We start from the raw sequence: 27,268 nt of genomic DNA on the forward strand, positions 1-27,268 counted from the left end.
CACAGCAAGGGAAAGTCTCTGGGTATTTTGCTTTTGTCTTAATATTTTTTGTCTAAAGCCTGTGTCTTTACAGAACTTCCGTCAGTCTGGTAACTCCCTTTCCTCCCTGTTTGATCGTGTAGAGAGCACATTCCCTCCTTAGGGCTCTGTGAGGCATTGTGAGCTGCTATTAAAGAAGATTTCTCTTCCCTCTTTTTGACAGCTAGTCTCAGACATCATGGAAAGATGATGTTAGCCCGTATTCTGACACACGTCCATGCGTGTTGGGAAACCTCCCCCAAAGTGACGTTGCAAGTCTGTGTTTCCTATTTATCCTCCCACTCTGTGTATTCAGTGGGCCAGAGCACTGAGGCTTGCCGAGACATGTGAATTTGGTTTGGTTCTGCATGTGCATTCCTGGCCCTGTTTCTGGGTTCTGTGATAAACAGAGACCCTGCCTTTTGTATGGGGGGTGTGGGGATGAGGAGGGATTGTCATTAGAGTGAGCAGGAGTCACTTGGTAAATATGGAAAGTGAAGTTGCTTAGCTCCCAGATTTCCATGGCAACCCCCAGAACAAGTACAATATCACCAAAATTATTCTGTGGCTTTCTTTTTTTAGTTGCAGTGATTTGGTTGCATAGTCATATTTTTCCACTCCTGATTTGTACAAAAAACACAGACTCTGCCCACTGTAACCATTACTTTGGTTTCAAGGACATTAGTGGTCCCTGTCTGAAGCACCTGGAAAATTCAGTCACTTGGAACTGCCTCTTTCTGTGCTAGCAGAATACATTTTCATTGCTTATTGTCACCTTATGTTTATTATTTGTCCTATAACCATTCATGGAGCTTTAGTGTATATTATGCATGGGCCAGGTGCCAGGAACGTGTGACTGATGCTGACCTTGCAGGTGACCATAACAGATGCTTGAGGGGTTCCGTGTGGGCATATGTGCCCCTGCCCTGAGTAGTTTGCATTTCTCACCACGAGGACCACGTATAGTTTATCACTCTTCATAGAAACTATGTTCATGAAAACATCCATCACTTAACCCATACATGTTTACATTTGTTGGGGGATTTCTTTAATCGTTTCCTTGCTTCTGAGCTCTTATCTTCTGTGACTAAAACAAAGAGAGATTCTTGTTGACAAATATGTTTGAAGAAGGCAAGCATCCCCACTGACTTCATCCAGTTTAGGGATACTCCTGAAGTGTGGGCATTCTTTCTCTTTTGGTCATTTAAGTGGTTCTCTGTGATCCTTTTGCTTTGACTCATAACTGTTGTTGTTTTTCTATTTCAGTCCCCTAGCCTATAATTTCCTTTTCTTCAGCAATGTAATTGCCATCAGTCTTTCTTATACCTTCTGATGAGGATGCCAGAGCTGGTTTGAATCATCAGTGTCTTAAAGAAGTCCGGGTCGGGTATTAGAACTATTTGGGTTAATTTAATCTTTTTTTTTAAATAGTGTTTTAGGCTGCCTCTTCTCTTTAGGTTTTTCTGTTAGGGAAATTACTCATTTGCCCACCTGACAAAGATCCCCCTGTTTGGAGTGACATTACTGAATCACGTTCACTTTTTTCCTTAATTCATGCCAAGTGCTTTAGAATGTGTCTTGGTATAGTTTGCCGTACCACTAAAACATTTGAGTTGCTGTTGATTTTACTCTCCACCTCTTCTCTGGAATGACTCTCACTGTCCTGCTCACCCTCAGTCGGGATTGTCAGCATTTCAGCTCAGAAGCCTAACCACCTAGAAGTTCTCAGTCTCACTATTTGAGGTCTCATGTCCAATAAAACTGTAGTGGTCTTACAGTCAGAGAGTGCCAGGTTTCCAGATTCCCTTGTCTTGTGGCCCATCGAGACATACCGGCGGTAAAGAGTCTGCCTCTTTAGGTACATATTTGGCTATCTTGACTGCAAAACTATGAAATTTTATGATTAAATTGTTTGTGTATTTTCTTTTTGAACAAAGGACTCCTTTCCTTCATCTTTTGCTTTTGTTGTCATTTTGTTAGAGGTTTTACCATATAGCCTGCAATACCTAAATATAAGTCAAAATAGAATCTCAAAAAGAATGTGCTTCCTAAAAAAAGAGTTCTAGTGACCTCCACTGAATGAAATACTAGAAATCCTCGACTTCAGTTTGGGGGTAGCCACCCATTTAATTTTTATGGCTTTTCTAGGCCAAGCAGGGTTGGGTTCTCCTTGTCCAGCCTGTCCTCATTCTCGTGGGTTCATTTCAGACAAATGTCAGTTTCCATATGCAGCAGTCTTCCTTGCTTAGCTCATGGAGAAAGCCAGTCGGTAATACTGTGACAGAAGTTATGTTCTCAAAAGTTTTACCCAAATCCCATTTATAGAATCGAATTCTTATATGAGGTTAGGATTCTGATAAAATGTTATATAAAGGAGAGTATCTTTATCTGATTTTTTTTCAGTTGTGATTTCAGTCTTTGTCACATGTTCAATCTTAGGTTGCTCCTAGTTTACCGAGAAAGGTAGACATATGAACAAATAAGTATGTGCAAGTTACTAATAAATATTCTAGTATCCATCTGAATAAAATACCTAGGAATTAGTGTAGGGGTGTTCACTTATCTGGGAATGTGTTTGGTACTCTGTAAGTACTCAGTAAGCATTCATTGAATAGATGAAAATTGAAGAAAATTCTATCTCAGATACTCTTTTTCTAATGGATGGTAAGGCAGGGAAAATAAGTCCCAATAATATTTTAGAAAAGCTAAAATATTTTTAGCAAGGTGTTGTTTTTAATTTATAGAATCATAGTTCTCTTAAGGGCAAGTAAATATGAGCTATTGGTTATACTCTTAGATTTCCTGTGAATTCAGAGAATTACATCATGCAAAGTTGGCCTCAAACTAGAGTTAATAGAACTATTCACCTCTCCTTCCCTGTGAAGCAGAAATTGTCTCCACTGAACCCCAGAGAAGTGTGTTGAGTGCCCTTTTCTATATGATGGTCTTGGATTTCTTAGTCTTTTTCAGAAATCTTGATATGAGTATTTTGTGCAAAGGAAAGTTTGCACTGATTCTTTCTGGTAAGTGGCATATCCATTTTCTCAGCGATCCCCTAATTATGTAATTTTAGAGTTGTTTTTCTCCCTGATAGCAAGTTCCCATTCAAAGTCCCTGTTAGTTCTCTTACATCTTGGTGCATTGTAACTCTTTTGGTTTCTCTTTCTTTATTGTTGTTTCTGTTTGGAACTTAAGCTCTTGAAAGAGGAATAGTTCCAAATCTCAGGAATCAAGTTAATAATCTACTTTTTTCGAAATCTACTTAGAGTTCAGAAATCTCCCAATAGCCTCATGGAGGTTTTGACTCTTCTATAGGGTTTTAAACATGGCATTGAGAATTTGCCAAGGTATTGGGGGTGTTTTGGTGTGTGTGTATGTGTGTGTGTGTGTGTGTGTGTGTGTGTCTATTAAATGTAAAGATTACTCTAACATCATCTCATAAGCATGATAAATTTTTATGCACATGACTAGTACAAGTGGAGAAGTATTTTTTTTTTTTATCATATCACCCCCTTTATTGACTGAAGAGTTCAAATGTCAGGCTCTAAACTACCTTGTCAGTGAGTGCAGTCTGTCTTCTTAGGGACATGGTATACCTCCAGCTCATTTCAAAGGTCTAGTGAGGATTAACCCACATAGGCTGTTTCCTGGTAAGTGAATTGATTGCCCACAGCATCAGCTGATTTCATTATGGTATATCTGTAATGAATGTGGGACAAGAATGACATTCTAAGTCTGATATTTTGCTATAGCAGTGGTGCCTGTGCCATTTAGCTAAATTATCCCAAAAATGTTTTCTTCAGCACATGGTTCCAAGTTTTTAAAGATGGGAAGAAACAGAAACTTTTTGTCTTTGAACAGTGGTCTGAAGTTTACAAAATGCATTCTTGCATATGATCCCACTTGATCCTCATGAACTTCTTGAGCTGTACAAGGCAGTTCTCATTCTCCCCATTTTATAGATGCATTAGCCAAGAAACAGAGTGAAAATTGCCTGAGGCCACTCAGCCAGGCAGGGTTGGAGTCCTGAAGAGAACTCAGGTTTCCTCCCTCCAGGCTTAGTAATACTCTCCAGTCACCAGTACAACGGTGTGGACCACGGACTCGGTTTATTATATGCGGATGACTCTGTAGCCCTTATAGACCTATTAATTAAAGAACTAACTTTAAGCTAGACATCAAATACGTGAAGCTGGAGGCAACCCAGGAGGGTTTGTCTTGGGAGTGGTCAGGAATGTAGACTGCAGTCTCATAAGGATGTTGATGACCAAGTAGTAGATATTTTATGGTGAGGTGCTATAGAATTGGAGGTAGGACATGACCCTGACAATGAAGACCATATTGGGGGCAGGAGTTTTAGAATTAAAGGTGAATGTCACAGAAACTAAGAGGACCTGGTTGAATATAAGGGCGCTCTGAAGGCTACTCTATGTTCTGCCCATCTACCAGTCAAAAGAAGACACACAATTTATGGTGCAGTGTTAGGGCTACTCTTAGGCAAATGGCTAGTCTGTCTTATCAGGCTGAGCAGAGGGGTGTTTGCTCTGAAGTTGCAAGTCACCCGTTCCTCTTCCTTTCCTCTTCCTTTCCCACCTATAAATCTTTCCTTTCCTGTGTCTTCTTTTGAGCTTTGCTGAGATCTCAATCCATTCTCATTATTGGTAGGTTTTTGTATATGTCGAAACAAACTATCCCTATGAAATAACAGTAATATGGGGTTTGTGGCCTTGTTTTTCTCCAGAGGAACAAAGAAACAGCATCATCAACTCCAGTTTGGAATCTGTCGTCTCATCAAATGCAAATAGCATCCTTAATTCCAGCAGCAGCTTACAGCCCAACATGAACTCCAGTGACCCGGACCTGGATGTGCTCAAACCCACCCGTCCCAACTCACTGTAAGTATGATGTCCGACTGCCTTCCGGTAGGCCATCCTGCCCAGAATTTATGCTCTGGCCCCATTTGACTTTGAGCATTGTCCCGTGAACGTGATTTTAACCTTCTTCCTAAATGTGGAGCTTGGCTAGTTTGTTGTGGATTTTTTGAGCATCATCATCTCAGAGAGGAATCATTATCCTCAACATACTGCTTCTTGGCCTTGGTGATCTTTGATTTACCCTCCTGCTGAGATGGCTTTGGTGATGGCTATTGACTGTGCTGGCTGCTAGGCATGAAAAGCGATTTCTTTTAGTTTTATAAAACATCCAGGCACTGTAGCAACTCAGTGGATCAGTAGCCAAGTCTGTTTCAACTCATTTATGTTGTCTTGGTTTCCTTTCTCCCTGGTGATGTGGAATATGTCCAGTGCTACCTCTGTGTCTACTTCTAGAAAGAAAAGCCCTTCAGCAGCCCTTTCAGTGTTCAGATCCTCAAACCTTAGCATGACTGTGAGGACATACCAGAGTCTATAAAGAAGAAGAACCTTTGTTGCTTCACCCTTGGGTGTAAGCACCCATAGCTGAGACAGGCAGTTTGGGCGTTGCTTGTCCAGTCCTCCACAGAAACTAGATCCACAGTGCTAGGGCCAGAAAGTCCTCTCTCGTGGTTTCCTCCCACACTGCTTAGCATGCATCTTCAGACCACTGCATAAATCTTGTCAACTAGAGCCTTTGCAGAAAGTATGTGAGGCCATGACCAGAACAGCTGGACTCTCAGGCTGCGGTTGTATAAGACTCAGGAAAAACAGAGTGGACTTTGCCTTTCTCTAGTGAAAATAGTTTGAGGTTCAGCCACAGATTGCGTTCAGGGCAGTCATTGTGCCTGGGGAGACACCAGGGTATCAGAACCTTTTCCTGCCCGTTTCCAGGCCATGGTTGCATGGTCACACCCTGCCATCCTGTCTCTTTAAGATATTTACACATCTGCAAAATGGGACCAAAAATTGTTGCCTTAGAGGAGACTAAGCGATATTAAGGCTTAGGGGGAGAAGGACTCTTAAAATGGACCTAAGGAGCACTTCTGCTGCAAATGAAACAGTAGCATAAGGTGAAATCATATACTGGGAAAACTCGTTCAGCTTATGGGCAGTGAGTCTCTTCTGCTTCTCCATGGCCAGACTTGCCTGTGGAGTCTCCATCCCTCGCTGTCTGCCTTTATCAAGCACTCCTATACCTGCTTTCCTAGACCTGAGGGAGATTTTGGTTTCTTTCTTATCTCTTTCTTTATCCCCCATTTTGTTTAAACTTCTGTACCTGTCAGTTGCTGATGTTATTTGTTGCTCAGCATGAGCAAGGTTGAATTTCTAGCCCAGGTTGCTTACTTTCCCTGATCTTAGCCAGCGGTACCATTAAGTGGTCTTTATTATTCATGGTATTTTTTTTTTAAGATTTTCTTTCTTTATTTGAGAGAGAGAAAGAGCAGGGGGAGGGGCAGAGGGAGAGAGAGCAGCAGACTCCCCGTTGAGCAGGGAGCCCAACGTGGGGCTCCATCCCAGGATCCCGGAATCATGACCTGAGCCGAAGGCAGACGCTTAACTGACTGAGCCACCCAGGAGTCCCCTTTTTAACCTTTGTTTCTAGCAGCTGGGAGCCCCCTGAGTCACCACTGAGTACAGTATGTCTAAAGAAGATGTTTCGGCAGCTAAGTGGTAAAAAGGGGGAAATGTCTTTTAAATAGGTCCTAGAGGAGGGGACTTGAGATTTTTATTTTTCAGTTGTCTAGATGTGATTTGTTTTACATAAAACACTAGGGGTCCACTTTACACCATATACCCACTTTACACCATCCATGGGGGACCGTTCCCTTGCCTGCTACAAAATTTGGGGGCTTTCCTAGGGAAGGGAGAGTGATGTCAGGCCAACTGTACTTTGACTCAAGGAAAGTTGGAGGTAGGATTGTGGATGTTGCCACCAAGTCTGCTGTCCTTCCAGGCTGAGTGAATACCTGAGTGGCACCTGTGAGTCCTGAACTCTGGGCCCATCCTGTGGTGGCAGCAGTGCCACTGCCGGCGCTGACACCGGAGTTTGCCTCGGCTCCCGTGAGGCCTGCTGCAAAGGCCCCGTGAGCTCTGCTGTAGCTTTGCCGACCGTTTCTGAAACAAGGCAGTGAATGTGCCATATCCGAGCTTGTGCCGCCCTCGTTTTCTCTGCCTGCAGTTTGCTGGCGTGGGCCATGGACAGAAGCTAGGTAATCCTGGCAAATAGAAGCCACAGTACTTTCCTAGAGAAAACGAATTCCGAGAAGTCTGTCAGCACAGTATGCCGTGGTGATTGCGCTCAGTCACAAGCCACGGAGACCACTGGGGTCTCAAACTCAGGTCTGGACTCTTTCATTCCCTTCATCATTGTTTACTTTGAAGTACACAGAGATCCTTGAATGGGAACACTTAATGATGCAGATGAAAACAGAAAACAAAGTCAGAGCTGGGGGATTACCATTACTTTGATTATTAATTAGGCATAAGGTGGAGAAGCAGTCACCAGAAACTGTCCATTCTCCTTTTTATTTCATTCATTTGTTTTTCATTGTTTTCATAATGACTAGAACAATCATTATGACCATGTAACCATCATAATGAAAGGAACATGCTTTGTGACTCAGCATCCTTTGGTACTTTAGAGACCACATTTTGCTGTCTCATTGGTAAATCTTTCCTAATTCTCCAAGGAGATCAGGGCCCTCTTGTTTGTGTGGGCATAATGTTAAATGGGGCATCAAAATTAGAGATGCACCATTCTGGCCATGGCAGGGCAAGGCTGCAGGGTTTACATCTTTGGCAGGTCCTCAGCTAGACTTCCTAAAGCGTAGCCACCTCTCTTGAAGATCAAAGGACACTTGGTAAGTCAGGACCGAAGTCCAGGTAGTCTAAAATTGTCAGCAAATATTGCTGACTTATTTTGTGCCCAGACCTCTGCTAAGCTACCAGGGGTAAATGAGAACAGGAAGATTGCTGGCCTCACCAAGAGTTTACAGTCTGGCTAAGGAGGAAGGACAGTGGTGTATGGCAATGCTAAATGGGACTTATAGCTCATAAGTGGTTTTAGAGTTCACCAACTATTAACTAATCATGTTGAGTACATGCACCAGGCAGAATATTGGAAAAAGTGGATAGTGAAAATGTGAGGTTGGCGTTAGGTAAGATTAAATAGATTAATATGGATGGATGAAGTTCATTGCATATAAGGGGGATGAGGGAGGCAAAGATGATCCAGGATGGAGAAAAACAGCCTATAGACATGTGTGTTGGTAAAGGGAGAGCTTCCTTCCTCCCTACCACTACCACCAAAAAAAAATAACCAACCAACCAACATTTATTTATTTATTTATTTATTTATTTATGCAATGTCTATACCCTCCATGTGGCTCAGACTTAACAACCCCAAGATCAAGAGCTGCATGCTTTATCAACTGAGCCAACTAGGTGTCCCCTCACTTTTTTAAAAGTATAAACCAACCTTTTATGCTGGAACAACTAGACATTCACATGCAAAAAAAAAATATCTGGATACAGATTTGATACCTTCCAAAAAATTAACTCAAAATGGATCCTAGACTGAAATGTAAAATGCAAAACTGAAATTTCTAGAAGATGATGTAAGAGAAACTCTAGGTGATCTTTGGTTTGACAATGACTAGGTACATGGTCCATGAAAGAAAAATGTCTAAGTTGAACTTCATTAAGGTTAAAAACTTGAGCTCTATGAAAGACACCATAAAGAGAAAGAAAAGCCAAGCCCAGAATAGGAGAAAATATTTACAAAACACATATCTGATAAAGAATCAGTATCCAAAATATATAAAGAACTCTTAAAATCCAATAATATGTAAACAACCCAATTAAAAACTGGGGAAAATATCTGGGCAGACACCTTACCAAGGAAGACATTTAGATGCAAGAAAGCATATGAAAAGGTGCTCAACATCCTATGTCATTAGGGAACTGCTAATTAAAACAATGAGATTTCTCTGTACACCTATTAGAATGCCTAAAATCAAAAACAGTGACAACACCAAGTGCTGTAAGGATGTGGAGCAACAGGATCTCCTGTGCATTGCTGGTGGGAATGCAAAATGAGACACCCCTTTTGAAAGACAACTAGGCGGTTTCCTACAACGCTAAACATGGATTTCTCATACAACGCAGTCCAGCAGTCACACTCATAGGTGTTCACTCAAATGAGTTGAAGACTTAAGTTCACACAAAAACCTGCCCACAAATATCTATAGCAGCTTTATTTGTTATTGGCAACACTTGGAAGCAAACAAGATGTTCCTCTGTAGGTGAATGGATAAACAAACTGGTACAGCCAGACAATAGAATATAATCCCGTGATAAAAAGAAGAGAGCTATGAAGTCAGGAAAAGGCATGAATGAGGCTTGAGTTCAGATTACTAAGTGAAAGAAGGCACTGTGAAAATGCTACAGTGTGGTATAATACCAACTATACGGCATTCAGTAAAGACAAAACTATAGAGTCAGTAAGAAGATGAGTGGGGAGGAAGGGTGATGGGGTGGAACACTGCGCATTTTTAAGGCAGTGATACTATTCTGTATAATACTGTAATAGTAGATGCCAGATATTATGCATTTGTTCAAACCTGTAAAACCAAGAGAACACAGAGTGAATCCTAATGTAACTAATATTATTAGCTACTGTAATTAATATTACTAATAAATGTACCTCACTAATGAAAGATGTTAATAATGGGGGAATTTAGGCAGTGGGGGAGGTTATATGGAAACTGAGTTATTTTGAACAATTTTTCTGTAAACCTAACACTGCTTTAAAAAATTAATACATTTTTTTTTTTTGAAATCTGTATTTCCAACTTCTTTTGAAAAGTTAGAAGATTTGGCCACCCTAAATCCATGTATTACTTGGTAACAGGTGATGCTCTCCACGGTGGCTTTCTTCTCACAACTGGCCTGCTTCACTCCTTATCTCCTGGCGGTAGGCCTGTGATAGATGAAATACAGCCAAACAATCTTTGCAGCACCCATGAAGAGGTGGAGCCCTTGGATTTAGGCTGGCATTCATCTCCTGCCTTGATTTGGCCAATAGAATGTGGTACAAATGATACTGTGTGTAACATCCGAGCCCAGGCCACAAAGCCTTGCAGTTTCCCATCTCATCTTGTTGGAGTCCAACTGCCATGTAAAAAATCTAGTCTAGTCTCCTTCAGCATGTAAGACTATTGGAGAGAGAAGCCCAGCTGTCCCAGCCGTGCCCAAGCCCAGGCCACCTGTCAGTTGAATGAATCATGGTTTTTTAAGCCACTCTGTTTAGGTCAGTTTATTCAGCAATAGTTAAATGACACAGGCTTCTGCTTTTGTGACCTCAGAATCCTCAAACTGCCTTGGGAGTGTGCTGGGTTGCCTGGGTAAGGTAGAAAGGTAGGAAAGGCTCTCACCATAGAGTGGCAGCATGAAGCCCAGCCTGTCAATTTTGAGAATCTTCTTTGAAAGCAAATGACTCATAAGTGAGATTCGAAGAAGTTAAGAAGCAAAACAAAACCCATAGCTAATGACTGAGGCAATCAGAAAGATAGCTCAAACAGTGGCATGGAAAGCTGAGGTTTCACTCCTGGCACCGACATAGACTGGCTGGTGCCTGTCCTTGGCCCTGAGCGCGCCCATCCCTGGCTTCCTGTGCCGGAAGAAGTGGGGCTGACCTGTCTCTACGGAGGTTGTTCAAAGGGTGCTTAGAAGGGACTGACAAAATAAAAGTCACTCTCCACTCTCACAGTGACCAGTGATGTTGGCCTTGTGCCACTGCCTTTCTGGAAGATAGTGATTTTTAGGAGGAAGTAAACAAATGCTAAGAAGTTAGGGGACGTCCCACTAGGGGCATAAAATACTGCAGTAATTTCCTCAAGTTAAAAACTACTAGGTAAATGCTTTCTTCAGACTGCTGGGGTAGGGATGGGAGGGGCTTGTTAAGATGGAAAGCATGCTAGAGGATGGAGGATGATTATAGCCGTGGGAGGAACCCAAGCTTGGAGTTTTCCCTGTTTGAGTGGTCCCCACCCCTAAAAAATAAATAACTGACTGCCCAGTAGCCTCATAAATAAAACTAATTTTTCTTGTCTTTTCCGCTTAACACACACACACACACACACACACACACACGCATTTCCAAGTTATTTCTGTGACCTAAAAGATGTGTGCATGCCAAATGCCTTCAAATTGTGCCAGAGTCAACCGTCCTCTACCTCTTAGTGGCCAGTGAGAGGCAAGAGAACAGTCCCTGGAATTCAGAGGATAAACAACGCCTACTTCCAGGCAACGTTGGTTCTCTGAAGCACTGTTGGCCTCTGAATTTGATTCAGCTGCTCTCAGCTGAAATCTGGTGAAAACTTCAGAAGTATATCCAAAATTTTACTTGTGTTTTACTTAATTCAGTCAACATTCATTCAACGAATACTGTTTGAACACCTATGGTGGGCCAGGCATTATCCTGAATGCTGAAGGTACAGTAATAAACAAATGAGAGTTTCTGCTTTAGTTTTTTATGCCTCAGTTTCCCCATCTATAAAACAGGAATTATACCTCCTCAAAAAGGTGTTGGGAAGATTAAATGAGATCATCTTTTGTTACCTCATATGTTTAGCTCTGTGAATAGCAGTTAACTTTATTTGGGAGGGCCTCTTGTCCTCCTGCCTCTCAGAGATTGCTTTTCTCTCTCTGTATCCCCTCAGCCTTGGTATGTCTTTCTTGTGCGCAGAGAGATGTCCCAGGCTCTTCTCCTCACCTTCCCCCATGAGCTTCCCACCTGGAATCGGAGAATCCGAGACTGGAGCTGTCAGTCCAATCATTGAGTTATCAGTGAAAAGGAGGAACTTATCTAGGGGCAGGTGCTGCCCCACTTTAAACCAAGACCAGATGGGGGGCTAGGCATGCCTGTTGCTGAATAATTTGGAAACGTCCACATCCCACGCAGTTGAGCTGTGTGTGCATAGCTGTTATTTACTGAGACCAAATGAATCACAAAATGAATAATATGCATTAAACGGTGATAATAAATGGCATATTTTTTTAAGTAATTTTATCTACTAAGTGCTATTTCATGCAAAAGAGTTACACCCAAACAGGCAACTGTGCATTTACTACAATGATCTTGATTTGTCATTCTTTGGAATGCAGGGATTTGAAAGAGGACGTTTTCCTCTGTGGTTGAATCACTTTTCTGTGGAGGAGGATCTTTCCTCTTAGACCGAGGATTCTGACTCTCACCCACCTCCAAGGAGAAAAGGTCTCTTCTGACTGTTTTGCCTAAAAACTTGATGGTGTTCCTCACCTTGGGAAATAATTTGAAAGTAGAGTCATTTTCACAAGAAATCAGTTGCCTCTTCTTGTTCCTCCTCACAACCTCTATGGTAGTCCCAGGCAGCTCGTTCATGGTTGTTTCTTGGACTAGCCCCGAACCATCCCTCTTACCCTCCATCTCCTGGGGCCGCCATGGCCACAGCTCCTCCAAGTATGCCTCCTTGGCATTTTCAGAGCTTGTCACTGATGTGACCCGTATTCTTGTTTTCTGAGTGGCTTTCTGTCAGCTTTTCCCATTCCCTAGCCAAGATTTCCTTCGCTAGTCAGGAGCCCAGCTGGCCTCACTTGGTTGAGGGTAGAGATTCCTGCCTGATGACCCATCCGATTTTTATTGGATAAATGTGTTTGGTGATTAGCAGGGGTATTTTTTTCACATCAAAATTGCTCAAGGCAGCCCTCACACTTCATGACCCAGCAGGATTTCTTTCCCAAGCACCAGGGCTGTCAGTGGCACTTGGATCCCTACAGCCTGTCAGCAGAGGGGGTATGGGAGGAGACGGGGATGGGACACCATTCAAATGCTTAGCCACATCCCACATCCCTGTTTTCCAGCATAGTGGAAATCGCAAATGGAAAAGTATTTTCCTTCACACACATTGTTGTTTTCTTTCCCCCTTGATGAGCTAACATCATAAAGGGTCTGTATTTTTTTCTGTAAACTAATTAGTCTTGCTAAATAATCTAAAGCAATTACTCAAATTTGTCATGACACACAGTAGATGCTAAATAAAGTCTTGGTGTTCAAACATATAAATAAATGAATTCTGAATTTATCTGCCCTCAAATGCATTATGGCACTGCATTTTATATATGTAAGTAGGTGTTAGGCATTTGTAAACCTTGAATTTTTTATTGAATCTTTAGGGAAAGAAATGGGCTTAATATTTTGTGCATGGTTCTTAGCACTATTACGCCTGTAAGGGGACTTTGAAGGAACTTTAAAATGCCATTTTTCTCACTTAGTATTAGATTTGGAATTGTTTATCTCCCTACATGTATACTTTATCTTATGGGTATATTCAGATCCTAAATCAGGTCAATTAAAATCATATTAAAGTACTGCTTTTTAAACCTTTTTAGTCAGTCTGGAAAGCAGATGCTTACTTAGCTGGAAACACATTTCTAGTTGGAAACAGCCTTAGGATCTTATTTTGAACCCCTTCTCTGCATTAAGTGTCTAGAAAACCATGCGGGATCTCGTGTACCCTTCTTTCGGTCCCAGCTACACTGGTCTTCTAGGCAGGGCCTTAGCCCAGTGTGATGTTCTCAGTGTGCTCCCTGAACCAGTGTCATTGGCATCACACGGGAGCCTGTTAGATATATACCTTCTCAGGCCCCACTGCAGACTTACTGGATCAGCCCCTCTGGAAGAGGAACCCAGTTCTCTGTTTCAGCAAGCTCTGCAGGTGATTCTGATACATCCTGAAGCCTGAGAGCCATAGGCCGAGTGCATTAGGTGGATGGACTTCCACAAGAATAAGAACAGGGTTGACCTCATTGTAAAGCTTTCAGGACCAACCCTGTATCATCACTGGCACTCTGTTGGTTCCCGCACTAATGATAGTAGAGGGGCTTAAGAGCACCCTGTCCCTGGCCTTTGAGATAGTGGAGGGGCTTAAGAGCACCCTGTCCTTGGCCTTTGTCCCTGGTCACAACATTTGAGGCTGAGGACTGATGGGTTTGCTCCATAAAGGAACCCAGTTAGCTCACCAGGCCTACACTTTTCAGTGCCCCTGGGAAGCCAGCCTGCTGCTTTGCAAAATGCCTTTCAGTCACATATCAAGATACGGTAGGTGCATCAGTTAAACCAACTGATGTTTTTATTGAACACCTGTGCGTGTAACATGAGGTGATCAAGACCTTTGCATTGACAGGAAAACAGCTTGAAAAGTGGTAGATGACCATCAAGATGTACAGGATATTTGAGACTACTAAATCAGCATTCCCCAAACTGATACAGGAAGAGGGCGGGACAGGTGGGGGAAAGGCAAGAGCAGTCAGTTGAATAAGTTCCACAGATTCTTGTCTATAGGACTTTTGAGCCATTAAGATGGCCCTTGTGGATCTCCCAAAGGGCATGTGTTATGCCACCTTTCCTAAATGTATATTTGACCTTAGAACATGCTCTTTACAGCACTTCTCTTTAGTGTCATGAAACAATATTCCACAGTTGAGGAAAGGCTTTTCCATATGAATACTTTTGAGGGGGGAAATGTATTTCTCATAATGGATGGCATTATGGGAAGCAGTCATTCAGGAGAACAGATGTAGTTTATATATAAACATAGGGCTACAAATAGCTCTCTGAAGGCTGACATAGGTTCTATCGTGTACGAAAAGCTTTTGAGATCTGGTGTAGGGAAAAACCCATGTGGCCTGGTAGTGAAGCTTTGGCTCTGTTATTTCCTAACTGTAACTTGGGCAAGTTATTTGTCCTCTCTGAGTTAAACCTCTTTTGTGAAATGGTAACAATAATAGTAAGAATAATCATAGGGCCTCCTGGGTGGCTCAGCGGTTAAGCGTCTGCCTTCGGCTCAGGGCGTGATCCCGGCGTTCTGGGATCGAGCCCCACATCAGGCTCCTCCACTATGAGCCTGCTTCTTCCTCTCCCACTCCCCCTGCTTGTGTTCCCTCTCTCACTGGCTGTCTCTCTCTCCGTCAAATAAATAAATAAAATCTTAAAAAAAAAAAAAAAGAAAAAAAGAAAAAAAAAGAATAATCAGAGTAATAATAAGACCTTCCTTCAAGGTTGTTGTGAGGGTCAGATGCGTTAATGCCGGCATACCCTTACAGTAAATGGCCCGGTTCACATTAAGTGGTTAATAAGAACTGGTTTCTGGGGCGCCTGGGTAGCTCAGTCAGTTAAGTGTCTTACTTAATTTCAACTTGAGGTCATTTTCTCAGGGTTGTGAGCTCTCACCCCACATCTGGCTCTGCACTCAGTGCAGAGTCTGCTTGAGATTCTTTCCCTCTCCCTCTCCCCTCTGCCCCTCTGTCCCTCCTCTCCTCACCTACACATGTGCTCTCTCAAATAAAATCTTAAAAAAAAAAAGAATTGGTTTCCTTTTTCAATAAGCAAAAATTGTTTTGATCTTAGACTATCCCCTTACCAATGAACAAATCCTTAGTATTGATTTCTTTTGGTGGTGGCAGTAGACACTGTTTATTTTTGTTTCTTTGATCCCAGTGTGACACAGAGCAACCCACATCAAAACATTGAGATGATTTTAAAATAAAACACCTGGGTAGCACAGTCGGGTAAGCGTCCGACTCTTGTTTTGGCTCAGGTCGTGATCTCAGGATCATGAAATCAAGCCCGTTGTCGGGCTCAGCACATAATCTGCTGGAGATTCCTCTCTCTCCCTCTGCCCCTTCCCCTCCGCTCCCCCTCCCTCGCTTGCTCACTCACTCCCATCCTCTCTCTCTCTCTCAAATAAATAAATCTTTTAAAAATAAATAAATAAAGCACCTAAAACTCAGTTAACTACAAATAACAAAATACACCGAAATTAGTAGAGGCACTCCTCTCTCAAGACAAGCTTTAAGCTGTTTGCACCAAGTCAGAAGGCTTAGGTGTGTACTCTCCAGAGTCCTGTCAAGCCATGTATCTACTCTATTGTTTCTCTGTTGGGTGGAGCCAATTGGAACCATACTAATTAGAGGAGAACCTAATTGCAATCCTAAATTTTCATTGGGGGAAAATTTAGCCCCAGGAATTCCTTTCCAGCCTGTGACTCTGTAAATTTGCCTGTCATTATGACAAAAAGAAAGAGTTTCTGAAACCATTCCGAAATTCTGCCTTTCAGTCATTCACTGTATTTGCTCTAGCAGGTTCTCTTTCAGTGCCTATCAGCTTCTTTCTCAAAGAAGCAGTCTTTGTCCCCAAGACATTGCTTCAGTGTTCGTTTTAATAGTCCTTACAAATTGAACAGGTGATGGGGCTCTGCCCAGGCTATTGTCAAAAATGCTAGAAGAGTAATAAAGGAGCTGCTGTATGGACTGCCCCACTATGTCTCTTCTTAAATTTTTAAAAAATGTTTTAGAGTATAAGTGGAGGGGGGTGGGGCAGAGAGAGAGGGAGAGAGAGAATCCTAAGCAGTCTCCATACTTAGTGCTGAACCTAGTGTGGGGCTTGCTCTCAAAACCCTGGCTGAGATCATGACCTGAGCCAAAATTAAGAGTCAGATGCTTAACCAACTGAGCCACCCCAGGCTCCCCATCCTCTTTTTGCCTTAGGTGAAGAAGCTATGTCTCCAGAGGGAGCCCAGATTATATTGTCCATAAAGAAATAAATGCAAAGATGTAAGTCCAAGGATGATGTATTAGAATCATAAGAAACATCAGCTCCGTGAAAACAGCATTATTCAAGGAGAGTTTATTTACAAAGAAGTGGGGGCAGGAAAATCATGAGATAGTACAGGAAATCAGGGCTAGTAGCACCCAACCAATTATCCTTAGGCTGGAGGGACTTGAGTACAAAGTGGTTACCAGACTCAAAAGGGGAGAGAGGTCTATAGACTCAGAACCTTGAAAGGAATATTGGTTAAGGGGTTCAGTCAAGGGCAGGCAACTTCACAGGGAGACAAGGGAATAAATACCTTGGCTCTCTCCTTCCTCCTGCTAATCTCTTGCCAGAGCTCCCCCTTGGTAACCCCAGCAGGGAGGCAGAGGGTGCAGGAAACCTGTTGATGTAATCCTTGCTGTTAGCTCCCAGAGAAGAGGGCCAGATAGAGAGTGGATGTTCTCTGGCACAGATGTATATTGTAACACCATTTATAAAAGGCAAAGAGTGGGACCTGAAGGGATGACCATCAGTAAAAGATAGCCAAAATATATATTAGAGAAGACTGCTACCCCATACAGCAGAGGAATGAAGGAAGTAGTTTTATATGTGCTGGTATAGAACAACCTTCTAAGGTACATTAGGGGAAAAGCAAGGTACTGTGGTTCTCAGCCCAGGCTGCATATTAGTATCACCTGGGGAACCTAAAGTAAAAAATGTCAATACCTACGCTCATTTGCTGGAGTCTCAGAGTTCATTGGTCTAGGATGGTATCTGAGTTTTGGTATGTTTCTTAAACTTCCTAGGTGATTTTGATATCCAGGTAGATTTAAAAACTATTTGTGTGTATTGTATACTCCTATTTATATATAAGAATCCAGGGATACATAAACCTACGGATGTGTGTACATGTTTGTAGTATTTCTGGAAAGACACAGGGGAATAAATCTATGTGGTTGTCTCTGATAGAGGCAGATGGGGCAGTGGACTTTGGTGGAAGGGAAACTGACTTTCTTTCAACCCTACCCTTTTGTAGTGTTGGAATTTTTTTAACGTGTGTGTGTGTGTGTGTGTGTGTGTGTGTGGATTGTTCAGTTTTGAAACCTCAGAGATTAGCTCAGTTTTAAAATCACCATTTTACTTTTTCTTAAAGTTGTGGCGTACATCTTTGTGAGGATTTTTTTAAGTACATGTGCTTTTATTTTCCAGTTTTATTGAAAAATAATTGACACGCATCACTGTGTAAGTTTAAGACTGATGGCCTGATGGCTTGATTTTTAAAATACGGAATGCTTTATGATTTGCATGGCATTTTTGCCCAGGGGCCATGCTGATCTTCTCTGTATTGTTCAGATTTTTGGTGTATGTGCTGCCAGAGTGAACGCAGGAATTTTTTTTAACTTTTCAAATTTGTTACATCCTCAATAACTAAGGATGTGCATAAGATGCTGTTTGAAGAATAAGACCTATACCAAGAATGTGTTGTTTTTGGTGTGTTTCAGTGAAATCGAGTCTTGAATTATTCTTTCAGTGACCACATGACTCCTGTCCAGGTTGGTCTGTCTAGGGCTCCAGGTCAGTTCAGAAAATGGTAACTCTGGGACAGCAGAGGAAATTTGTCTCTGGGAACTAAGTAAAGTAACTCCAGTTACATCTCTGCATCTGGACTGATTTCAGATTTCTTACTAATTTGAGAAGCCCTAACTTAGGAAACCAGAAAGTCAGTTTTTACATTTACTCATGAACTCCCCCACCATCTCCTAAACCAACATTGTGAAATTTAAGTACTTCAGTTTTCTTGTGCTATATTTAATTCTTTAACCTGATCTTCATCTGTCATCCTCCACCTGCTCTCTCCCCAATTTCCTTTAAAAGCCCCATTTTAAAGCAAAATATATCATGGGAAAACCTTAACTCCTGACCTTTACAGAGGTACGCTAGAATTACTCAATAATAATCAGTGGTTGCCCTGGTAGCCTCAGACACACTGCTTAAATCACCTGTATTCATCACTATCCCCTGCCTTCTAGCCAGTAAGATCACCTGCTTGGTGCTAATGACAAAAGAACAATTGAGTAATTTCATAATCCCTTTTCAGGTTCTACTGTAGGAATAGGAGAAGTGATACTGTTTATGATTAGACACACTGAAGAGAGGGTTTCTTGTTTTTCTAGTGACTAAAGCAGTGACCTAGAGAAATCATCTTAGGTTTGAGCGAGTTAGCAAGCTTAATTTTGTTCACCACTGTGCTCACAACCTCAGAAGATGTAAGCAGGTGTGACTTGCAGATTAGAATCTTAGGGTCACAGCACTAGGGATGTAATGAGAGAACAGCATTGGCAAGGCTGCCGTCATGCCATGTCAGACATCCCTCACTAGGACGATTAAAGCCCACTAACTTCAGCACTTGGATTTGACGAATACTGCTTGAAAGTTGGAAAATCCAAAGCTGAAGTACCAGAGAGATTTCTTATCTAAAATAAATGTGTTGACTTCAACTCTGTCTTGGAGGAAACCTATATTCTCCCTTAACTTCCATACGCCATGCCTTACAGCACAGACTTCATGATAGGAGCACCATGGAACTCTTTGCTTCCTCTGGGGGAGAAACAGCCCCCACCCCCTAACATATCCTCTTTCCCATTCTTCTCTTGATCCTTTGTGTGAAAGTGGAATTAGAGGAAATATGTCTTTAGTCATCCCATGACAGCATTTACAATGTGCAATTGTCACAGTGAAAATACACTGGCAGGAGATCAAGAATCAAGAAGTGGAGTCATGGGAATCCTGGACACACTAATCCAGCAGAGACAAGATCCACATGTTAGTGACTGACATGGCCAACATAATCATCGCAGACAGTAGTTAGACCCAGCACTGTCCCAAGTGAAGACTAAATTGAATAATTACTAGCGGAAGAACACCAACCAGCTGCTCTTGCTCGACCCTCTAACCTTTCTAAAATCTCAGTGGAACACAGACTTATCTTAATCTTATGTGTCCCTTTGGTATATGGCACTGCCAGTTGAATATTCACTGCTGTAGCCTTACTGCACCCTGGAAGCCTCATGAACATCACCACTTGGAATCAGCCAGAGCTGACAGACAGTCCCTTCCCAGTCAGTGAGCAAACACATACTGAATACCACGTGTTTAAGACACTGTTCCAGGCACTAGGAAAGAGACGAGCAAATACTTTCCCTTCAAATCTCTTACAGCCCAGATGGTAGAAATCAGATCTACATACATGGAGGGGAGCATTGGTGCCAAAATGAGACTGTTTTTAAGTAGTAAGTGAGAGGCTTGGTCATTCGCTTAAAAATATTTATGGTTGAATGAATTGTCTTTACAATTTATGTTGTGTGGGCAGGGTTTCCAATAATCTCCCTACTTCATCTTCTAGATCTACCCTGAAGTTTGTAATTTCCTTGTCTGCCTTGGTCCAGCTTACTCAGAGTGGGGAAGGAGGGGTTGTGGTTTTATGATCCAACTTCTTTATTCCGTTAGCAGGAAGGCTGCCTATGGCTAAGACTGCCAACTGTCCTTGGGCTTAGAAAACAAAAGATGGTGGAATGTTCCAAATGTTTGTTTGTTGGCTTGTTTGTTTTTCCCAGAAGTCTCTATGGACCTCACATTTAAGATGCCATAAAATTTAAAATTTAGAATGTAAGAAGGATGGAGAGAGAAAAAAATATTTGAAAGAATTGAAAGTCGGAATTTGATCTCATTTGGTTATGTGGTGTTTTGAAGCCTCCCCACCCCCAGCCAGAATTTCTCATTAGGACTCTTGTACTTTTTCCCCTCCCAAACAACCAGCAGTTGACGAATAATTTAGACAAAAATCTCTAGCAATTTCTTGTATAAGGCCCTACACCAAATATCCTGTTAAAGTGAAATTTAATTCATAATTTGAAGGATTGTTTTCTGAACTTACATGGAAAAGGAAAGCTCTTGAGAATTAGTAGTTCTTTAAGCTCCGAATCAGAGGAGCCAGGAAAAGTGAACAGAGACTACACTTTGCATAGTGGGTCAAGAGAAGTTTTGCTACCAAATTTTCATGCAACAGCCAAATCTCTGCATAGGGGGGGAGGCTCTTTTTTCTGGTTCTTTGTCTATAAGGAAGTTCTAAATTCCCTCTTCTTCACAAACCAGTTATTAAGTTCTGCCTTTAATTTCAGCATGAGTCAATTAGGTCATATGCCCACAAGCAAGCACTCTGGTTCATCATTACAAAGGAAGAAACTTTTCTTGCTGGATTTTTCTTTGCACACATGGCTGATTTTCCCAGGTTCTTCCGCTTCCAGAAATGTTAGCTTCTGGTGTTTATTCTTTTCAAGGTACAATTGACTAACCAATTCCAGTGGCAGTACAAAAGGAGGCTTAATAGAACTGAGTTGAGTTGATATTTTGAATACCACTTGGTCTGCACTGGGCTCTTGAGAGCTCTGTTAGCAATAATCTGAATACTCTTGTTGAAACTGAGAGCCAGCTTTGCTCCTTATTCCTCGCCTTATCCCTCTGCCAAATGAGGCACATCTTGGGAAGAATTAGGTCTCTATGTACAAAACCTTCAGTAGAAACCTAAGACCCTCGTCAAGAATATGAATATGTAATCAGTACGTCGGACTCCCCCAGAATAGGAGAGCAGTTTGATTTCAGGCAGAGCCCCTTTTGTGTTGCCACAGCCTTGTGCTTAGCTGTTACTCCAGATACATCAAGAAATACAAGAATTTGTGGTAAAGAAGAGAAGGAAGACACATCTGCTCAGATGACCTGACCTGAGTTTTGCCACCTATAAAGATGTCCCCTTTTTTCTGGAGAGGATATGACCCTATAAAGACTGCTTTCCTGTGCATCACTGTGGGGCTCCTTCACTCCATGTAGTAGATGTGAGACTGGAATGTGTGTCTCTGCAAGGCTGGGGGTAGAATCAGGACTCCTAAGGGCCATGCTTTGGTTTTGTTGAGCAAGGCGTACAGGTTGAGATTTTTGGAGGCTGGGTAGAGAAGAGGGAGGAGAGATCCCAGGGTTGTCAGTAGGGGAGGAACTTTGCAGGAACAGAACTATCTAAAAGGAAATCTTCGGGAGTTTCTCATTTTGGTAAGAGATATGAATACTCTTTCAAGTCCCCTCGTGAGAGTCTTCAGTAAAAATCAAGTTTTCATTATTCAGTGTGTCCCAGTGCTAAGAACATAGGCTCTGGGACAGATTTACTTGAGTTTGTATCCCAGCTTCACTGCTTCTTAGCTGTGTTGCCGAGAACTTACTTGGCATCTGTAAGGCACCTCTATTTAATAGGAATAGTAATAGATCTACCTAACAGGGTTGTCATAAGGCCTAAATGAAGTAGGTTACATAGTTAGCAAGGCTTCTAGTTAATAAATGCTTATTAAAAGTTATCTGCCATAATTATTGGAAGAGTTGACACTTTACCAGTAACTGAGGACGTGAAGTGTCTTTGGAGGGTGTACTGAGGTGCTGAGTCCTGCCTCCTGACAGCACAAGGTGAGAAGGGAGGCTGCCCACAGCATTCGATTGTAGCCAGTTGCAGAGTGACACAACACCTCCTCTAACTCATGTGGACCAATCCTGGTTACACACCTAGCAGGGAGCACTAAAGCACTCCGAGTGGCCGGGAGAGCCCACACCTTCCTCTGGTCACTTCCGGGGATCGAGGGAGTATGAAGCAGAAGCACAAGCCAGCAATCCAGTCAGGCCGGAAAGAGCTGGAGCTACAGGGAGGTGGAGCCCCTTGGAGGAAAGCCAGGACCACAATGAAGTTGAGTGGCTCTCTTTGCGCCAGCCACATCGTGACCCTTTAGCCATTTGGCGTCTTGGCCATCTCGACATGAAGCTGCCTCTGCTTGGTGCTCACCCCTGACTTATCCTTTCCCACCATTCTGTCTGCATCTTTCCCCCACCCATGGTTTCTGTGTCCATAGCGGTGGGGAGCCATGACCCTCTCAGCCCCAGGGCGAGCTCAGAGCTTCACCCTCCACACTGTGTCAGCCTCTGCTTCTCCCTGATTCTCTGCTTCTCAGCCCTGTTCCCAAGAGCGAGAATCTGACGGACTGAGCTCAGCTTTGCTCTGGGCCCTGTCATTGGGTGGTGGGTGCCTGTGGGCCAGAGACCCTGAGGCAGGTGTTTCTACCTTTTAGTCATCTGTGGCCAGAGGGGCTAAGTTACAGAACCTTTCAGCAGGAACTGAGCGGGGAGTAGCTGCTAATGTTGCCGTGTCCAAGATATACCTTATTTTGTACCGAGTTATAACACACTTGGCTCCCGGATTTCCCATCATCCAGTAGTTTGAAATATAACACTTCACCTATTCATTTAACAAAAGTTAGTTGCTGGTGAGGCAAGGTACAGGGAACTTAGGGGAAAAAAGACACTGAGGCTATACTGATACGAGGTTCTGGATAAAAAGCAAGCCACGTTTCTTGCCCAACAGCCCCTTGGGTTGACATGTAGATGACAACACAAACACTAATTGATGTTTATGATCCTTATTCCTTAGTAAATTCCATTTGATACAATCTGTGTGTGAAGGTAGGGGAAAAACGCATGTGGTATTTTAAAAAGATTTCACTTGGTTATAATAAAAACATGGGTTTTAAATAATTAAATTTGTTTGTAGAGTTATGGGATGGAAAGCCTTATTTTCACTGATATAGATTTTGTGCCACAGTTCTGATGTTAGTGTAGGGAATTGGGGGGAATACGTGACCAAGCCAGGTTGACCATAATATTTTCATAGGGATTTTTCTTTAAACTGGAGCTGAGTTAAGAATGTCTCTTGGTCTTCAGATCGATGAGCAGCCATGTTTCGCACCACAAGGAGAAAGACCAGTTGCTGTGATTGTATTGTGCAGAGAGAGAGAGAGACAAGATATAGTGGAAGCAACACTAGAGAGGTGACTTCCTGTACGCCTTTTTCTTCTCTCTGGATCAAGGTGTCCAGGCTTTTGCAACCAAATTATTCCTCAGTCATTCAGTGAATTGCTGAATATCCTCAGGATGTAAGCACATCATGTTAGAGATGATGTAGGTGGAGACAGTGCCCTGAATATGAGAGATAAAAGAAATAGAAAATATATTCAGACATTATTAATATAGAACATATAAACTATAAACCCCACCAAAAGGTCTACATGCTACAGAACAGAGTACTGCTGAAAGTCCCCAACTGGAAAGATGGCTTTGAGCTAGGATGGTCAAGGAAGGCTTTGTCATCAAATTGGCACTTGAACTGGGTCTTGAAAGGTGGATTGGCTTCAGACCCAAGGTACCAGGGGTATTCTGGGCAAGGGGAACAGTACAGAAAGACCCAGAGGCAGGAATTTATGAGGCCTATGCAAGAAACAGCTCATAATTGACTTTGTCTGAACATATGCTTTTCATCTATAGTATTACAATTGTTTTGTTTCTTATGTCAATATGATTTTTACTTCTTTAGGCGCCAAGGCAGGGAAAGCCTATTAATGTTGTCTTCCCATTCCAGAATTCCATGCTAGCTAGATCCCCATAGAACATCTTCTATCGATTTATCTTGTGTAATTGACTTGCCTGAGACATTCCCTACTTTCATCACAGTTTTGCTTCACAGTAAATAGACCTCACCATCTGGTACTTTTCTCTATTTTTTTAGCCCGAATTTTCTTTCACAAAGGGCCTGTTTTCATTTCTAAGTGTCACACAAGGCCCTACAACATTCTGCTTCATCCTCTTTGCTTTGAGTTTTATTTTGTAAAAAGCCAACAAAATAGGTCTGAAAATCAGCTGTATTCTTCTTGTCTGTTACAACCCAACGCTAAACACATCAGACAAATTCTGACACCTTCAGCTTTCAGCAGGAGCTGTTTACCTCAGAGTCAGGCTGCACCTCTAAGAGACTAATTCTAGGCTCAGGGAGGGCAGAGTAGCTCAGAGACAATTGTGACAGGCCAGATTCATAGTGGGCTTAATAAGGAGAGAGTATAAATAGCCATCACATAGCCTTACAGAAAATTCCTGCTTATTTTTACTCCTTAGGCAGAGTTGCTATGTTTAGCCTTTAGTTACTTTGCGAAACCTGCTAAAGTGAGCCTAGTATTTATTTTCTTTTGGATTGGTAACATCCATTCTCTTTCTCAAATTTTAAGTGAATTATAGAAACTGCATCCGGCATTTCAGCTGTAGCTGATACATTGTCACCAAGCACCATGCATTGTTGAATTCACTATCCTGGTCTTTATTTTGGAGTGTTTGCATTTTTCTAAATCCAGGGCCTCTGTAGACAGTAACGAGAGCTAGCTATTCCTGTCCTTCTCACATGTTTCTGGAAGCTGAGCACTAGTATAAACTTCCCTAATATGACATCTTTTAAATGTACAGGCAGTTGCTATATTCAAGATCCTCTGTGTCAGCTTGAACAAATTACCATTTAGAATTCTTGTTTACAAGTAACAGAAAAATCAACCCAGCTAACTTAAGCTAACATGGAACTTTTTGGTTCATATATTTACTTGAAAAGCACAGGAGTTCTGGCTTCAGGCATGGCTGGATCCAGGGGCTCACACATTTCCATCAGCCACCAACTTTTGGCATCTCTCAGCTCAGTTTTCCTCTTTGTTGACTCTTCTCTTAGGTAAGCTCTTTCTTTTTGATTGCGAGATGATTGCCACCAGGTGGACTTATTTCCATAAACTTCAAGTACAGGAGAAAAGAAAGAGCCTCTCTTCTGCAAAAGTTTGAATAGTCATCTGGGCTTAACTCCTCTTGGTCCAAATTGAATCATCTCCCCATCTCTTAACCAATCTCTGGCCAGGAGTATATAGTACTTCATTAGGCTAGGCCTGAATTGCCTGTTCCTCCTTGGCTGAAGAGGGAAGATTGACATGCAGAGTTCTTAGACTGTGAGAATTTAGCAGAGGGGGGATTCCCAGAGGACAGCCTGTCTCAAACCACAGATGTCCATGACAGTGGGTCTTTCTTACGTGGACTTAGTGGAGGATTTGGTAGCTTTACATTCCAAGAGGGAAATCAGTTTTTTATTGTTGTTTCCATGAGTTCCTTACATGTTCTCTGAAAATGTCCCTTTTTTGAGTCTAAATGGTTGTTGCAGAATTTATTTTATTCCTAGCTAACTGAATGGCTCCTTTGAGAATAACATATTGTATAGTTTTTAAAAACAAAGAAAATTTCATCTTCTTACTTATCTCTGGACACAGTTGATGCATTTAAAAAATAAATTTCTAGGAAAAGGCTTTCATTATCAGTGCCCATTACAGATCATTAGAGGACAAAAATTCCAGTGTACTGGGGTTTGGCCTCCATTAGTTTTAATGACAGTGTTGTAAGGAGTGCATCTTAGAATGGGATTAAGCAGAGAAAAAAGTATCTTAAAGGACTGGCCCCTTCTCTTCTGTGATAGCCAGGAACGTGCAAGAACAGTGTATCTTCTGGCTTAGCAGCCCCGGGAGCTCCTCAGGCACAGGCCTCTGGGTGGTGGCATCTTCTGGTGGTCTGCCAGAAATGGCAGGGCAGGCAGTAGCCAACTCATGTGCTATGTGCAAGTCTCCAACTTGTGGTGACGTTGTCCAAAACCTATAAATGTGGATAAGAACTGATTCTTCTGCCAAGATCATGCCGAGCTGCTGGAAAATTCCATCTTGGTTTGATGCGCCTGTGCCTGGTTCATATTCTTGAGAACAAATTTTGCTTTCAAAGGTTGAAAATATAATCATGGGACATCAAGTCTCCATAAGATATAGGAAGATGGTGATGGTGGAGAGGACTGCTAATATTCATTAAGTGCAGACGTGCAGGCACTGTACTTCTATTTGCTTATTTAATCATCATAATGCATGAGGTACTGTTATCACCCTCATTTTACATATAATGAAACAGGTACAGAGAGGGCGCCCGGGTGGCTTAGTTGGTTCAGTTTCTGCCTTTGGCTCAGGTCGTGATCTCAGGGATTGAGCACCCTGCTGAGCAGGGAGCCTGCTCCTCTCTCCCCCTCTGCCTGCTGCTCTCCCCGCTTATACTCACTTTCTCTGTGTGTCAAATAAAGAGAATCTTTATTAAAAACAAAAACAAAAACAAAAAAACCAGGTATAGAAAGGTTACCTAACTTACCTGAGGGTAGAGGGAGGGTGTGAAGCCAGTATTCGTCCACACCCAACCACGGTGCTCAGTTACTGTGCTGGTGGTGGGTGGGTGGGTAATGGCCGGCTCCTCCTGTTGGGTGCATAAGGAAAGAGACTGCAGCAGCCACTGCTTGTTCTCTCATTCTAACCTTCCATTCGCTAGTGTCACTCAAGTTCAGATTCTGGATGAGTTTTGGGAGGTAGGAAGAATGTAGGAAAATAGAACAATGAAGGAGTACCTGAAAAAAGAGGTGGGGGCAGGCCAAAGTTTTAGAGGAAGAGGGAGGGAGAGGAAAGCAGGCAGTAGTTGGCATAGGCTAGAACAAAGAACAGAGAACATAAAGGGGAAAAAGATGGGGGATTGTAAGAAGGGAAAGGGTGGGATGGATGTCTTGTGACCACCTACTGTTGCCAGACGCTAGTCCAGGGCTTTAGTGGACATTGTCTCATCTTCCCTACAGCTCGGTGAGGTAAACAACCATTATCAGTAACCCCACTTTGCAGAGGGGGAAACTGGGTTTCAGAGGGACAGTGTGACTTCCTCAAGATCAGAGAGCTGGGAGGCTGCAGGACCA

The 27,268-nt window shown here is 42.4% G+C and overlaps 1 protein-coding gene and 1 non-coding gene across 28 annotated transcripts in view; one reads left to right on the forward strand and one right to left on the reverse strand.

The window, feature by feature from the left end:
* The window catches only part of ARHGAP26 (Rho GTPase activating protein 26), a 463,548-nt gene that overhangs the window by 375,931 nt on the left and 60,349 nt on the right, over positions 1 to 27,268 (forward strand). For all 27 annotated transcript variants that reach the window (XR_004624052.1, XR_004624053.1, XR_004624054.1 and 24 more), the window contains one exon: positions 4,760 to 4,913. Coding sequence is in view for 15 of the 27 variants with exons in the window: in XM_019795170.2 (XP_019650729.1) it covers positions 4,760 to 4,913 (154 nt within the window). In the remaining 12 variants the exon portion in view is untranslated. The remainder of the gene's footprint in view (positions 1 to 4,759; positions 4,914 to 27,268) is intronic.
* LOC117801648 lies at positions 17,842 to 17,948 on the reverse strand. Its single transcript, XR_004624405.1, has one exon. It is a non-coding gene; the product is annotated as a U6 spliceosomal RNA (small nuclear RNA).

This window comes from Ailuropoda melanoleuca, chromosome 3, assembly GCF_002007445.2.
Source record: "Ailuropoda melanoleuca isolate Jingjing chromosome 3, ASM200744v2, whole genome shotgun sequence".
In the NCBI taxonomy this organism is placed as follows: Eukaryota; Metazoa; Chordata; class Mammalia; order Carnivora; family Ursidae; genus Ailuropoda; species Ailuropoda melanoleuca.